Here is a 16,746-nt window from a genome sequence, read left to right as displayed (position 1 = left end):
ATAAAATCATAAAGAGACCTACCTTCACAGTAAACATACAGCCTTCATCAGTTTTTTATTTATTTTTACGACAGAATTTTTATAGAATTCTTTAGTTTGCAATACTAACACAATGAAATATAAAGAAAAAAAGAAAAGTCACTCCAGCTACAAGAAACTATTGCTATTAATGTGAAGAGTAACTGGTTATAAACCTCTAATCTGTTGTTTCTGGGCATAAAAACACTGTTTGCAACTTTGAACAAAATAATTCTGATAATTTAACATTTGATTTAACTATTTTAACCAAAATTATGCTGTTTCTGCAAGGCAAGTCTGTACGACTTGCTTAACTATGTAATCTCAACCAAAGGAAAAAAAATAGGAATACCTCTTGCTGTTGGCTTGCACTCACTTTCCACATAAAATGAGAGATGGTTTTATATGATTCTTAATATTGTATGTGTGTGAAGTCCTAAAATGACACAACATCTAATCAAAAAAAAGTCAAAACATTAAGGTTCAAATTTTATTATAGAATCTTTCTAATTTAAGTAATATTTTACACCCATATTCTAGTTATCCTTTAGATGAAGGATTTTAAAAGTATAACAAAGACAAACATATCAATGTTAAAACCAATAAGTCAGAACAATGAATATGACAGATCATTCAAGATTTAAATTAAAGCTAAAAAATTCACATAAAGGTCATTGCCCTCCTTTTTGTAATGAAAAAATCAAAAGCTATAAAATATATTATTAAATGATTAGAGTCACAAAAGTGACAGATGCGTTTCAGAAGATATCACAGATATCAAGGACGGTTTTTATATAAATATTATTATACAAATGCCAATATCTAAAGCTTTAGAAAATGACCAATAAACAGTGAGATTTATTCTATCGAAAAAGATCACCAGCAATATGTACACCCAAAGAAGCCAGTGTCAGTGAGGCAGAGCAATGTGTTAGGTGAGATGTTGTGATCACATTTGTCTCAACAAACACATTGTAAAAACATTATTTTGCCTTGACAGAGGTAAACTGGCTAACCTTGTTTTGGTACTTTAGGATTAAATCAAGCTCAAACTTTCATGATGAAGGAATAACAATATCTCTGATAAAACACAGTTTGATATGATCAAGTGATTGCTAGTATAATTAATGTCTGACATTCACCATTGGGCCACATTCTGAAGGTTTTATCACTATTACTGCATATAGAGATTGCAATTATTATTTAACAGACTATTTTATATGTACAAAGCAAGAAATATACATATTTACAAAATAATATGACTAATCTTCAAGCTCAGGAGGAAGTTCATGGCAAAGCAGATTCAACTGCATTTCTTATGAAACTGGTTATTGAAGAATTTCAGCATATGTATCCATATGTCAACTAACCCAAGCTTAAATATAAAAAAATTAAGTAACAGGTGGTTTGGTTTTCTCAAACAAGTCTCTGCATGATGTGATGCAATTTACAAATTCAGACAAGTTAACTATCGAATTGCTACAGCATGCCCAGTATTGATAATTTGTGTGTAACAAATTAGCCTTGGCAACCATACATGAAGGTAAGATCAGACCTTGCCTGATACCTAACCTATACAAGGGCCACTTGAACCCACTGAATGAAAAGGTCAAACAGTGAACCTCTTAAGCATTCCCCATCTGACAGTGAGGCTGCCTGTTTCCTTCTACCTCAAAACCAGTCTCAATTATTTTCTCTGTTCTTTCCCTGCCGTAATCATCCCTTGCTTAATGAAGATACTTTCTTCACACGCAGTTGGACACATGTATACCCATGCAGTGGGTTATTTTAAATCAAAAATAGGTCTAACTTGCATCATCAGGTAACATAACATCTAGGGACCATAGTGATAGCGTATCATACTAACTGTGGATTGATCTACCTCCCAGGGGATTCTCGCTAAATTGCAATCACCTTAAGCAGCTTAGATGTCTGTACATAACGAGTACATGAGTACATAATCTAGTCAAGCTACATGTGGTTTTCTGATGGTGCAAGTTAGACCTATTTCTGATCTAAAATTGACTTGTCTTAACTGTTATCTATACTGTGCATACCCACCACCAGCACTCTGTATGTTTCCACTTCCCAAACATGCAAATGCAGGTATTACTCAACAAAAGAAAAACACAAAGTCATTGTTAAATGAACTTTTGGGAAATGTCAAACAGTAATAAAAAGATGTATCAAAAATATTTTTTACATAAACATTTAACTACAACATTTAATATTTGATGATTTTAAAACTATTTTTGAAAAGTTTACTAATATAATTATTATGATTGTCACAATTATTTACATTATCAATTTAAATCAATAAATTCAGCAGGAAAAAATCATCCTTTTTAATTTGCGTTTGACATATTCCCAAGCTGCCATTAGTTAAAAGGAATAAAGAATTTAAAATAAATATAAAAATTTCCTTTGCAGGTGCTTCTTCTGAAGCTCTGCTGAGTTAAACTGCTGCCATGTCCAAGCTTTGAAATGTTCGTTCCCTGTAGAAGTGTATGAAAGTTGAGGATAGATCACAGCTTGTAGAAACCAGACTTATCGCTAAGATCTGTTGTCAGTGTGTGTGTTAAAACACAATGAATCTCCTCTTGTAGTCAAGTATTGCAGAGATATATTTCTATACTTCAGGTCTTTATAGCCACACTGAATGGTGCGTGTTAACTATGTCGCAGCCGTTTGGTCAAGTTCCTGGGTGTACGCTGGGTTCCCCGTGTCTCCTCCAGTGACGGGGGCGTCTTCCTTACAGATGGTGAGTTCTATGACCTCTTCCACTGCTGGGGCAGCTATAACAAACACAAGGTAACAAACATGCAGAAATAGAACAGGCAGCAAATAACATATAACAAGCAACCAAACTGCTTGTTAAAACAGTAATATTGTAATGCCCAACATACACTGTGAGCTACCAGCTGAGCTACCATCCCCAATAGGTGGCAACTATCAGAGCTCAGTAGATCAGCTTATAGCTTTTGTGTGACAGGGCCTTAGCTGACCTCATTTTTATATTCACTTCAATTTAATCTACTTTTAGATGACTTTTAGCTTAGAAAATTTCAAAATATATTTACTTCTCTCTGTTAAATTATCACTAATTTGGATAAATCGTTTGGTTGATTCAAAACAAATATATTTGCAGAATCAAATAAGAATGAGTTCAGCTTGTGTTTAACAGGTGCTAGGTGTTCCAAAATCATTCAAACATTGTGCAGTGTTCATCATGTTAAAAAGCAAAGCTGGGTATATATGCAGCTGACAAGCAAGATATTTGTGCCACAAAGGAAACTTATAAAAAAAAATACAGTCTGCTCCTTCAGTTAATTCCTTAAAATGTCTTAAATATAAATTGTCAAAGTCCTTATGATTATAGCAGTGCAAGCCCAACTTTTAACTGATTTGTTCATGTTTCTTGTATGTTTCCTTAAAAAAAATACCACCATTTTATACTGAACCAAGGCACATGAAGCTCAGGTATGATATCTATTACTTCCTTATGCCAGGCTAAATGTTAGTTAGCCATAGTGAATTTAAAGTAACAAAACCACAAAATCCAAGTCCTCTTCATTTTATGACTTTCATAGTGCGGTATTTATTATCATGCAAAATTCAAGGACATAAGGGCTGAGAGTGTGATGAAAATAAAGTTTTTTTAAGAATTAAAAAAAAAAAACACACACACACACACATTTAAGCTACTCTATTTTCCCTATTTATATGGTATTTTTCACTTCCATGTACCCTTTCACTGACTGTTTAATTTGTTTTTATTTAAATCAGTTCCTTTTATATCAAAGCCCCTATGTCCTTGATAAAAATAATGGATTATTTTCCCTATATTGACTTCTAACATCACAGCCTATACTAAATCATTAATTAACTAAAGATGTTCAATACATTCTCTGTTCTAATGTCTAGCTCTAATGACTGCAGTAATTATCAATGCTAGTACTAGTACATATATGGGGGCGACAGGCTGAAGATTTATCCTAAAAGTCATACAATGGACATTAGAGCTTTTTATTGCAAAAATTTCAATTATCCTGGAAATTTCAACAATTAACCATTTATCGGGGTATATCTTATCCAAAATCTCAGAGTTATGACACATAAATAAGCTAGTTTTTGACCTCTAAGTGCTAGTTTTTGTGTTAATCAAAACTGGTAATTCTGATAGAGACATACAATTTTTTTTGCGATGGTAAAAACAGAAATTTAGAAGTCAAAGACAAGCATATAGATCATAATTCTCTCATCACCTTTGGCTAGGGTCTGTAAGTGTGATGATTATAGGAAAATCACTGAAATTACAGGAATTTTTCCATATTTTTTCTTTGCTATAAAAAATTCCAATGCACAGTATATTCCTTTAAATGAACGGTTTTAACATTTTGACTGTTCATATGACACTAATGTATTACATAACCTAACAGTGCATCTTCATTGGATTTTTACCTTATTCAATTTCTATCTGCAGCAAGTATAAAGAAGAGGGATTCAAATTTCTAAAATCCATTTCTTGTAGCTGGAATGCTTCTCTCTTTATAGTTTACATATGTTAGTACTTGGTATATGTCCGACTGTCCATCAATTTAGATCATTTCTATCTACAGGAGGCACTGTGTGAGGAGCTGATAATAACCTGGATAACTACTTACCTGGACACACAGACCTGTGCAGTCAGTATGTAGACTACAGGTGGTAGACAGAGGTTTAACATATAGCATCTGAGATAACCATCTCTCTCTGGGCTATAGCTAGCATATCAAATGTTCTTCTGTGGTAATATGATTTTTCTTTTCTAAGATGAAACATTTGGGAGAAATTTTTTGCCTACTTTTAATTTAACATGAAATTATCCTGGAAATTTCAACAGTCTGCCCTTTATCAGGATATTTCATTTCCATTATCACTCACAGAATTATGACAAATTAATGAACTTGTTTTTGATCTCTTTTTGATTAACATTTTGATTTGTTGAATTAAAAGCTCCCATGCTCAAAAGACAGTTGATATGCCAGAGTAAGCCCAGTTATGCTGTGGTTGGTTTTAAAAACACATGGTCCAGTCCCCAGTGGTTACAAATTGCCTAAGACTGAAACATCCAGCTATCTTAAAAAGTGACAATTGCAGACAACTCACTGTCACCAAGTGTCATCCTTGATGAAAGGTATACTTACTGTCTCCAGTTTCCTAAAATAAAAGAAAAAATTCAAAATTAAAACAATGTTGTCATTTTCATTCAGTTAATTAATTCACATCATAATAATATTCTGCGCAATAAGTGGTTAATGAATATGCACAATATTGATAGCTAAGGGCTTTTAATCAATTTCACTTAAAATGATGTACAAATGACTGTTAATAAGAACTCTACCACAGATTGCCTACGTCGCAAAGTTTACAGTGTAACACGAATTCCGTATTAATTAATTTTTACTGCAATTATTTCACCAAAATCTATTAAACCACAGTTTAACTTATTATTAGTATGATTATCAATTATCAATAAAACCCACCACATACATCTGATCATGATAATCATAAAAACATAGATACAAGCCCCTCATTCTATCTATTCAGTCAAGACCTACTTTTTTCCTACATTATTCTCTGTAGTCCAAAAGAGAGCCCTTTTGACGAGAAACAAGCGGAAAAAACTGCCTGATTACATGACATATAACATGGTAAGGCTTTATATTTCCTAGACCCTATTAATAAGTAATAATATTAGCTGTGTGTGCTATTGCACATCCATGCTGTAGTAATTTATTATTCTGCAATCCAGTCTCTCCTACTAAATACTGCATTATGTAATCCTCAGCTGAATAAATTGCAATATCACACAAAGTATACTCATTTCTCTACTAAATATTGAGTGCCCTCAATTGAATAATCAAAGAATCTTAACATAGCATTCAGCAATGATCAACCCATATTTCAAATTCCATTTACTGATCACTATTTATATTGATATAATATATATATACTGATCAGTAAATTACATTTCTTTAAGCAAATCTATTAAGCATGACACAGAAGTGCAGTCAATGTCACACCAATGACAATTAATGACCGATTTGGAATATTACCTGTCCTTGGCTTACAGCTTTGGATACACTATCAGTAATATAAAAACATTAAATGTCAATAAAACTAGGGCATGCTATAAGGTAAATGACTGAACACTATCGTCACCCAGTTATTATCAATATTAACTTACAGGCATGATGATTATGATAATCCCAAACACAATACAGCTTAAATCCTGGCAGTATTCTGTACAGAGGCCGCGGCCCGTGAATCCAGTCAACCTAAATCACCTTGGTTCTTGCCAAGGCAGTTCGCTCCGTTTCCTAGGATGCTTCAAGGTCAAAAAACTGTAATATTTCCATGTCAAATTACAACATCTTCCCAGCGCAGGAACTGTGGTTTCTCCAACATGTCTGGCCTTTAGGAAACACCTCCAATTCACTTTACCAGCTCATGATTATAATACACAGTCAGGGCAAGTAATAAAAACTTAGGCTGCCAAGACAGCTGTATCTGATCAAACCCCATTATCAAATATCCACATCCTCCTATTCAGCTGATATCATGTTTCCCCTAAACATGGATAACCAACGGCAAGAACGATGTTTATAAATCAGGGCTGTCTGCCCCAGAAAATGGCTTCTAAAAATGGGCAAAGCAGACGGCTCAGTGCATCCCATAATACTCCGCCTGTCTCTCCCTAGCAACCGTAAACTGAGGTCAGGTTTGTCAGTAATACGAGTAGGTAACCCAAACACCTGACGTTAATTGAGGTCTAAAAACAGCTACCTGTACCACTACCTGTAACTATGTGTTCCTTGATGCATTCCTCTAAGTTAAAAAGGTTTTCTGTAGATACTTAAAGTGTACTGTTATATATCTTCTTTTACTGATTTTGTCAATCTCATTTAAAGAACAATCAATTACCAAGAGCTGATTTAAAGCAATAATAACTCTTTGTTTCGGCCAAAAAATGAATTTTCCTGGAGTAAACAACAATTTTCCCATACTTACCAATGGTTAATGAATCCATTTTTACATTCAAAGTTAGTCCCTGGTTTTTTTCTAAAAAGTTTGGTTTTTTGTTAAAATCTCTTAAGAGATTTTAACAGAGTATAGCCATCAATGGAGGTCACGTGGTCTAAAGACAAGTTCAGATATCAGAATAAAAGCTATAACTGCTGTTTTTGTGGTAAAACAGAATAAATTATATTTCTATGAGTTATTCACAAGGTTTTTATTGTGAAATATAGATCTCATACGAAGAGTTATTATCCCTTTAACTGATAATTTGTTGCTCACCCTATCAATGCAGTGAAAACTAATACAATCATAAATAGAAATTCTAAAAACTTCAAAAAAAAAAAAAAAATCACCAATGAATCTGCATGGTTTATATCTGCACAACAAATGTATTTTGCCTTCTGGTTTTCAAATCAATATTACTTCAGTCTCTAAAGTTACCACATACTATATTCTACACATATCATAACTACATTCTTAAATGCTCTGTCGGTATGTATTTCCTTCCTAAAGAAACTAGCATTCAAGTTGAAGGGGAACTCCTATCAACACGATATTTCCTAATAAACCTCTGTGTAGGGTTTTCTTAAATGTGTTACCTGATATTGCATTAACCAATTGCAACAACACCTACACATACCCCAGTACGTTCTACCTGAGTTTATCTCACTGATCTGTTATATATGTTAGGTGTTGAGTGTGGGAAAAGACTTATACCTACAAGTTGAAGACGGAGCTTTAATTTGTTTTCATGCTGTCTATTTAGCTTAGTTATTGCATCAGTTGACTTAAACATTTGCCTTTCTTTGTGGGGTTAAATAAATAAGTCAGGGGAAAATATTTTTCCAGATCTAATCCTTGCTGTAATATTTAAGGATGCATATGGATTTCTAAAATCATTCTAAATTTTTCTCATATTTTCTCTTATTTCCTTCTTCTTTTTTTTTACCACAACTTAGTTTTTTAGACATATCTGCCCTATACAAGCACCCAATATACTTCAAGAAGAGAAAATGTCTTCAAATAACAAAATAAGCCTGTAAGAGGCATGCAGTCACTCTTGTGTACAAAAGCATATCTACCTCTTCTTCCGTCTCTGTTGGTGGTGCGTCTGCAGGTTTTTCTGAATTTACTGGCGTCTGGCTACTTGTCCGCGACCTGGGTCGTCTGCCACTTGTCTTTCTGGGACTTTTTGGAGGGGACGGAACTGATAAAATCAAAATAATAATAATAATAATAGTAATCTTAACAATTCTCCAGAACACAATTGAAACAGTATCATCACTGGCTTCCCAAATATTTATTCACTTCACCCATTTCCAGCCAATTAATAAAATTTATCAGTTTTCTACTACAAATTGCTGTTAATTTAATTTGTTCTTATCCATCAGAACTTTGCAAAACCAAAACCCTAAATGCATCAAAGCTGTTTAATTTCTATACATTAGAATTATCTTTGCATCAAGACTTTTAATATTGTATAATTAACATAATTCTGCTGTTAGCTGATGTAGAGTTTATTAACCAGGGATTGGGTACTGTTTTTATTTTCTCTGAATTAATGAGGAAGTGAGAGAAGGAACTGCCAGGTGAATTATGTTATTTCATATCAGACAGTCGGTGTATGTTTCAATGTGCTGATATGAAGAATCAAATCATACTCTAAAATACTAATGATTGTATGCTATATTTTCATGTCTGAAGCATAAGAGTGAAAAGCATCCTTACCTCTTGCTGCAGGTGGGGATGGAAAGAAAATATTGTCAAACGCCATACACAACTCGAAGAAGGTTTCATCTGTATCACGGTCACCGTCAATCTGTAATAGAAAACAATAAAAGTTTCTATCATGTAAACCATTTTAACTTTTCAATGTAGATACTTTCCCTAATCAACTTATAGAAGACACCAAGTTGATGAAGTTTAACTTTGCAAGTAACTCAAAGTAAATACATAGTTTAAAAATATCATGAATCAAATAACTTACAACTAATAATTTTCCTTGTTCATCAAAATGTTTGGCCACAGGGAGGGTGTTCTGTTTGAAGAACTCCAAACGACGTGCTACCGCATTCTCGTTATCGTCAATTCTTCCCGTAGCTGTTAACCTGCCCTTCAGCCGCTCTTTACTCGTGCTCTCTTCGCAGTCAAGAATGAACGCTATATCAACCTTTTCGATCTATAGAAAACATAAGAGATTTTAGAATGCACTTTTTAAATCACTATTATCTGATAGAAATGTCTTGAGTGATATCTGATGTTTAGTTTGTCAAATAATGCTCTTTTAAGAAACAACCATCATTTTGAATGCAAAAATAAGTATGACAGATGAATTTGAAAATAAAAAACATGTCAATCTGAAAAACATGATTAATAAACAATTTCATTAATTCTAGTTTCATATAGCAACTTTTAAAAAATATGTAGTCCAATTGAACTATCTGACACACAACACATTTCTCAAAAAGTTGTTTTTCAAAATGCACCCTGATAATCATTACTTACATATTTGTTATATTCCTTTAGCTGTTTCATATCCCTTGGATACCCTGCAATTATGAAACCTGCAGCATCGGGGTGCTTCTTTATATTCTCAATCAGTAATTCCATGGTAACATCCTGTAAATAATAATAATAATAATATTTTCATAAAACTTGAGTGCCATAAGTTTGAAACACTGCACCAAATAAACTTTAAGGATTTGTTCTCCTAGTAAAAGACAAATGAAGCTATTTAATTGTCAGTTTATATAATAATTAATCTCAATATACTGTACGTAAGAAAAATACAGCCACTGTAAGAATTTCAAATAAGAAAAGTTGTAAAAGTGTCAACTGACAGTAACTGTTGCTTCTGTTGCGATTGCCAGAGTAATTGTTGAAAAAAAAATAAAAATTAAATAAATATTGAAAAAAATTATAAATTCAATGTGAGACACAAGTGCTGACCTCTGGTGCCATTTCTCCGTCCTTCACAAGTGTGCTGATCATGTCCCACTTCATGTCACTGGACCCTTTCTCTGCTATCTGTTTCCTGAGGAGATCACCCACAGATAGGTACACCCAGCCCTTGTATCTGTCCACCAGACGGAGAACCTGGGTGTCCTTGCCACTCCCTGGGGGACCTGGAGAAGCAGAAAACAGTGCTTGAATGGGAATTTATCATCAAAATGTTAATTTTCAATGTTCATGCTGAGTTTAATTGCAAAATTGGAAACTTAGTTAGAGAAATAAAGGGTCCCTCCACAGTATTTTTCATCCCAAGCGTTCAACTTGTCACAGACCACTATGTTCAGAAAGACAATTATTGTAAGCAATTACCCAAGGCTTAATAATCCACTCTCTTGAACTTAATTCATGATAATCCGATTAAAAAAAAAAAAAAAGAAAAAGGTGGAGGAAAAAATGTTACTTTAGGGAGAATATCAAGTCACAGTTATAACAAGCTTAATCTGATGAACCTCTCCCCGAGTGAGTGTTTCCATGGCAACTTACCCATCACCAGCACTAAGGGCACAGGGGGTAACTGAACCTTCACCAGAGAAGCTACTGCTGACTCTGAAGAAGCTGGAGTGGCGCTGGGCTCTCCTGGTTTGGAATACACAAAAATTAATATCAACTTATGATCAAGAGTCAGTGGACTACAATAGTGGAATACATATCATAAATAATAACATTATGTCATGTGTGTTTGGTGGACAAGTCTTACATGTACTACTCAGGCACTTTATTCACTCACTTTATTTACTTTGTTCATAACAGCTGCATGTCAATAGGATCATGAACATTTTTGTATTGATTTTGTTTTGGAATAAAGTGTAAAGCAGAAACATGGGATTTTGAGAAAAAAGATATCAAATTATTAATGCATTTTTAAAAATTATAGGCTACATACCTGGTGTGCCCTTATTGTAAAAAACATTGTCAAAAGCCACGCAAGCCTCAAAGAAGATATCGTCTCCACTTCTGCCACCATCAACCTGAATTGAAAAAAAAATGTCAATGTGAGCCTAAATAAACTAACTTCAAAGTGGAACAAGAAGTCCTTTATCTTATCTAATTAAATAGTCTGAAAGAGTATTAGCTTTGCCTAAAATTTATTCAAAAATACTTCAGATCATGCATCAAATTGTTATTCACAGTTCTTAGAAATGAGAAAAAGAAGCTAAATTCCAAGTTCTATTTCCTTTGATATCTCAGGAAACACTCTCATAAAAACAAAAATAGATGTCAATAAATGAGGAAAATTTTACTTACAATGTGTAACTTTCCAGCATCTTCAAAATGTTTGGCAACCTGAAGTGTGTTTTGTTTGAAATATGCAATGCGACGTTTCGCTGCAGCCTCGTTGTCGTCAGATCTGCCAGTGGTGGCACCTCTGCCAATGATGTTCTGCAAGCATTCATTCTCGTCACAGTCGAACATCAAAACTAAGTCTATCTGACCAATCTGAAAAAAAAAGAGGTGCAGGATTAGAAAAGATAGGAAAAAAAAGTAAAATTTGTACCAAAAAAAGAATCAAAACATAAATGACAGGTTCCTAATATGTGGTGTTATTTTTTAAATACTTTCTCTGTGTATCATATATTTTTTAAAACTGACTACATTTTTCAAATGAATTAAAATAAAACATATCAGTTAATACCAATTCACATCATATAAAAATAAACACACAAAAATAGTAAATCAAATCTATTTAATTTTACAAATAGCTAGGCAGAGCACAATTAACTGCTTATTTTTAATTATTGTCTCCCATCCAAACTGCGGGTACCCTGAATACCCCAGGGCTTCCACTTACATGTTTTTTGCATTCCTCCAGCTGTGTCAGCGTCCTGGGATAGCCAGTGATGATGAAACCTTTGGCATCAGGGTGCTGCTTCATACAATCCATCAACAGCTCGACTGTGTCCTCCTGAACACAAATTAGAAAATTGTTATCAAAACCATCTGTTAGCAAGCAACAATTAAGATAAAATTATAATTCATTGCGCCTCTGTAACATTTTTTCAAAATTCCAAACTCTTTATATCCAATAAAAATAAATAAAGAAACGAACAAAGAAAGAAAGAAAGTAAAGAGTCTCCATTTTTCAGTTTCTTTTAATAAACAGGTGAGGATAAAATAGCAAAAAGATTTCACAGGGAAAAAGATGTTTAACTTAGCAGTAAATCAACTGACAGAGGAATTGCATGATCATTGCCTTTTAATTAAGATGAAATCAAATAAATTATCAACTTTGTAAATAAAAAAGCAAGGACACTGTACATAATTTGTGAAAACGTATCCAAACCACATGAACCTTTTTCTAGCAATTCTAAAAACCACACATAGGCCGTAGTTTTAACCCTCTACTTGTATTTAAGCAAGTGCTGACCTCTGGTGCCATTTCTCCGTCCTGGAGAAGCGTGCTGATCTTGCCCCATTTCGTGTCACTGGCACCTTTGTCGGCCACTTGTTTCCTGAGTAGATCACCAGTGGATATATACACCCAACCTTGGTATTTGTCTGCCAGGCGGAGTGCCTGCATGTCCTTGCCGCTGCCCGGACCACCTGGAGGCAAAGATATAACATTACATCTACCAGTAGTACAGTGGCAGATTGAAAATCTGACTGTCTTCCGAAAGACCCAGAGGACGGTCAGATTTTCAAGTTTACATGGATGGGTATCTATTTTTTTCTGTCAGGAGACGGTCAAAAATGGAGGATGGATCAATAAAGATACAATGTAGTTTGGGAGACAGTCAGAAAATATCTCTGGATTCACCCCTGCAGTACCTGTGTTAACTGACCAAGATGTTAAACATGGAACAACCATAACTTAAGTTTAGACATATGCACTTGTTGATGATTCTGGATGTATTTTTTAGTAAAAAAATTCTGTGAATTCAAACATTAAATTATTACTTTTATGTATATTCTTCAGTGGTAGAATGATTTTTAGTGTAATGTCATTTATTTCATTCATTACAATTTCATATATTAAAATATAAGTTTAATTCCACCCTACCCATGACCAGCACAACATGAGCAGTTGGCAGCTGATCACTGCCACTAGATGGCACTGCTGGCGTGGCTGGAGCAACAGGAGCTGGTTCTTTGGAGGGCGTGGTGCTTCGTATAGGTGGGAGAGGACTGGATTTCCTCATCTCTGTGGGAACTGAAGCTGAAAACCATCAGGAAATTATTAATAAAGTGTGAAATTAATAAGATTTTAAAATATAAGGATTTATGGCAAAGATGTGAAATTATGTATTTTTTGGGGGGGGGGGGGAGAGAGAATAAAAGTTATTGAAAAATTGGCACTTTATGCATTAATTTTATCTTACAATTTTTAAATTTTCTTAAAAGAAAAACACTTGAATTTTCATTACTTTTCAAAATTTCAATTTTTCTGATAAAGTACAATTATACATTTCAACAGCTGTGCATGCATTCCCAAAATCATTTAATACAAGTAAAAAATACAAAACATTTGTTAACTTTGCGTATCCTTAAATGTCCTACCAATGAAGTCAAAATTTATATACACAGTGATGGGTACAATAGGGCATAAATTTATATGTTACAAAAGAGTTTCTATTACCTATGATATCCAATACATGACATGAACATATACATTCATACAATAAAGCACACCAATTAACTAATATTGAAGCAAAGGTCACATTGGTACATGAACAATATTATTAACCAATATTTATACAACTAACAGGCAAAATTATCACAAAGGTTGCTGATTATCATATTACAGGATTCATAATAATTTCTTAGGATGATTACTATACATACATGAAGGAGTGGGTAAGAACAAGGAGGCAGGGTAAAAAGCTTACTAAGTATTAATACTATAAATATTACTGAAAGCATGCAGAGAGACATGCAGTACATATTTCAGCACAGATGACGAGGGTGAAAATAAATCACTTAAAGAAATCACTGAAGCCATCATGCAAGGACCTGCTGGTAAACATCCCACATACTACAAAAACAACTTCACTATAACTGTGTAACTGAGCCACATAAAACATGCTGTGCATGCAATAAGCCATCTGTATCAAATAAAAATTCTCTTTTTGACTTTGGCAAGGAGAGAAATGCAACAAAGGGTTGATCTGGTTACCATGGGGATTTATGTTTGTTTCTTTCAAAGTTATTAGCTGGGTTTGCACATGACTTATTTTAGGCACATGTCACTTGAAGAACCATGCCCAAATCTAAGCTAGGCAATGAATGGCATACTGACAAAAGATGAGTACCCAATGTCCAGATTTGGGTAAAATAAAGTCTTCTGTTTTCTAATAATAATAATGTGGACTATATCGGGTTTGAAGGAGTCAAGTGGGAAAGAAGAAGCTATACAGACACATATTAAATGAAGATTCAGTTGTGATACTTCAAAATTAATAACATACTATCTTGGTAGGCCACATCCTTTTGATTTTTGTCCATCCAGACTACTGGTAGTTATGTCACATTATATATTATATATTATATATACTGACAGAGTGTGGGACAACAAAGAAATTAGATAGACTCCCTGTGGTTAGACAATATAATCACATGGTCCACCAGGATAGTATGATGCTATGTTAAACTGTCACAACTGAGCTGGAAATTTGCCTTAAAAGTTTCCTGTCACCAGGGTTACCTACATGCCATTAGAGTAATGCTTGAAGATGTTTCCAAACTGGCAAGTAATTCATCCACTAGTGTGTGCAAAAATAACAGAACAGTGCACTGCCATTAAAACCAGTAAGTATATGTTAAGAATTAAGTACTAGTAAGTAGCTACTACTGTGTACTGTACCAGTATTATTGAATCTGTATGGTTTTTAACAGTTTAAAGTATATAAGAGAAAGTTGTGTTAATTTCAACCTTGCAATTATTGGAATGCTATAAGTGCACTGTATCAAAATACAGACTCTGAATTGGTTTTCTGATGGCTCGGGTCACTAATATTACTGTATATATATATAAGATATCTGATTAATAGCTGGCCACAGGCCTTGAAGTATAACAAGTTTCAGAATGGGTTATCTAATCATTCATGTTGTCTTAACAGGTTTTAGTCTACTAATGTATTGATCTGTCCAAAAACTGATTATAAGATTTTCTTGGAGGGCTGTTATTAAAAAAATTATTTTAATAAAAACAATCCCTCAACTGGTAAAATCAATTTAATTATTTTTTTCTACATGTACAGATAGTGCAGAGTGAATTACTTAATATCAAAGAATACTCACGTGTTTCTGGCTCCTTCTTCTCTATCTTTCCATTTGTTCCTGGAGCAATGGGAGGTAAAGGCTTTTTGCCGTTGGCGTGCTCTATGAAAACATTCCATTTGATATTGTGAAGGCCCTCGTGTTTTACCTTCTCCAAGCAAGCTTGCAAAAATGCAATGTGATCCTCAGGACGGTTAAACAGGAGGCCTGTCATGAGACTCTGAAATAGATATAATTAGTAGCATCACAATAAATCTACTCTTAACATATTACACACAGTATCTACCGGTACATGTGTAGATGTAAAAATTGGTGGCATCTCAATAGTCTGAACATTCATTGGTCCGAAGGTTCATCAAATGGGCTGAAAAATCCTTGCATTGTCATCATTTTTTTAATCAAGGTTTTGTTGGTCGGAAGGTTCTATAGTAAACACTGGGACTATTGATCCTTTGGACAATTGCTAATGCCCTGTAAATTCATTGCAAACAGATCATATTATATTCATTTATTAATTCAAAAACTGCATGGGATCCAAACATATACACAGTTTAGGGCAGAGGTATTGCCACTTACAAGACTGCATCCGTTTCTTGGACACAGAATTTGTGCTTTACCACTGGTTTACTTACATGCACAACCACAAGTGTACTAACTTCTTAATTGCGATTTAACGCTGGTTTAAATTTAATTATTATACAGTATGTCATCCAAAAATTTATCTCGCTAATTCGCCAGTTATATTTTCTCCAAAAACGTGCACAGATGATGTTAGCAAATCGCCTACAGCGGACTCCGCGGTATCTAAGTTATCATCCATAGTCTTATGAATGGTGTCAATGGCAATGCCATTTGTATTGGCTCGGGACATCACATTTCAAGAATTTCAACAAGAAACGAAAACTGCATCAAAAGTCTGAAATTTTCCTCATTTCAAGGCTTACCTCAAATAACTGAGGGATCTCCTTGTTGGTCAAATACTTCTTTGCGTCACTACTCGTCATTTTGACAAGTTTTGACGGTCTGTTCCTGACTTAGGTCGCTATCGTCCCAACTTCTTTGGCTCAGTATATTTGCTTGACTGAGCTGTAACCAAGGATAACAAATATGGCGGCAAATTAGGTCACGTAGCCTCAGGCAAGGTGCGCGAGGTTACGCGTGAAAAGTTAATACCCTAGCGTGTCCCGAAAATAAGACACAACTTGAAATCAGATTAACTGATATTAAATATCTGTTCTAAGCTTTCTTTTTTCAAAGAATTCCCGCAAAGTAATCCACAGATGAAAGTTGTTATTTGAATTATATTGATTGAAATTTGGGGCCCTGTTTTAACTTTTTCTATGCTATTTTAACGTAATGCTGCATCTTATATTTTTACCTTGTTATGCCCAATGCCATCATGAAAATAATGTTGTCCATTCTGTGATAAAATTTTTGAAA

The 16,746-nt window shown here is 34.1% G+C and overlaps 1 protein-coding gene across 2 annotated transcripts in view; it reads right to left on the bottom strand.

The window, feature by feature from the left end:
* Positions 1-16,710, bottom strand: part of LOC106168287 (adenylate kinase isoenzyme 5) — a 31,225-nt gene extending 14,515 nt beyond the window's left edge. The window contains exons 1-16 of one of the 2 annotated variants that reach the window (XM_087009452.1): positions 16,685-16,710; positions 16,251-16,392; positions 15,328-15,526; positions 14,736-14,789; positions 13,091-13,246; positions 12,458-12,633; positions 11,882-11,995; positions 11,338-11,529; positions 10,976-11,060; positions 10,576-10,668; positions 10,030-10,205; positions 9,586-9,699; positions 9,068-9,259; positions 8,809-8,899; positions 8,163-8,287; positions 5,205-5,217 (exon numbers count right to left, since the gene is read on the bottom strand). In XM_087009452.1, the coding sequence (XP_086865578.1) occupies positions 5,205-5,217; positions 8,163-8,287; positions 8,809-8,899; positions 9,068-9,259; positions 9,586-9,699; positions 10,030-10,205; positions 10,576-10,668; positions 10,976-11,060; positions 11,338-11,529; positions 11,882-11,995; positions 12,458-12,633; positions 13,091-13,246; positions 14,736-14,789; positions 15,328-15,526; positions 16,251-16,310 (1,840 nt within the window). In that variant the 5' untranslated portion in view covers positions 16,311-16,392; positions 16,685-16,710. The remainder of the gene's footprint in view (positions 1-5,204; positions 5,218-8,162; positions 8,288-8,808; positions 8,900-9,067; positions 9,260-9,585; positions 9,700-10,029; positions 10,206-10,575; positions 10,669-10,975; positions 11,061-11,337; positions 11,530-11,881; positions 11,996-12,457; positions 12,634-13,090; positions 13,247-14,735; positions 14,790-15,327; positions 15,527-16,250; positions 16,393-16,684) is intronic. The other variant, XM_087009453.1, reaches the window with a different exon arrangement.
* Between the last annotated feature and the right edge of the window lie 36 nt (positions 16,711-16,746).

Source organism: Lingula anatina, chromosome 3 (genome assembly GCF_051362555.1).
Source record: "Lingula anatina isolate TDL-2025a chromosome 3, LinAna3.0, whole genome shotgun sequence".
NCBI lineage: Eukaryota > Metazoa > Brachiopoda > Lingulata > Lingulida > Lingulidae > Lingula > Lingula anatina.
This window is presented reverse-complemented; position numbering and strand designations above follow the sequence as displayed.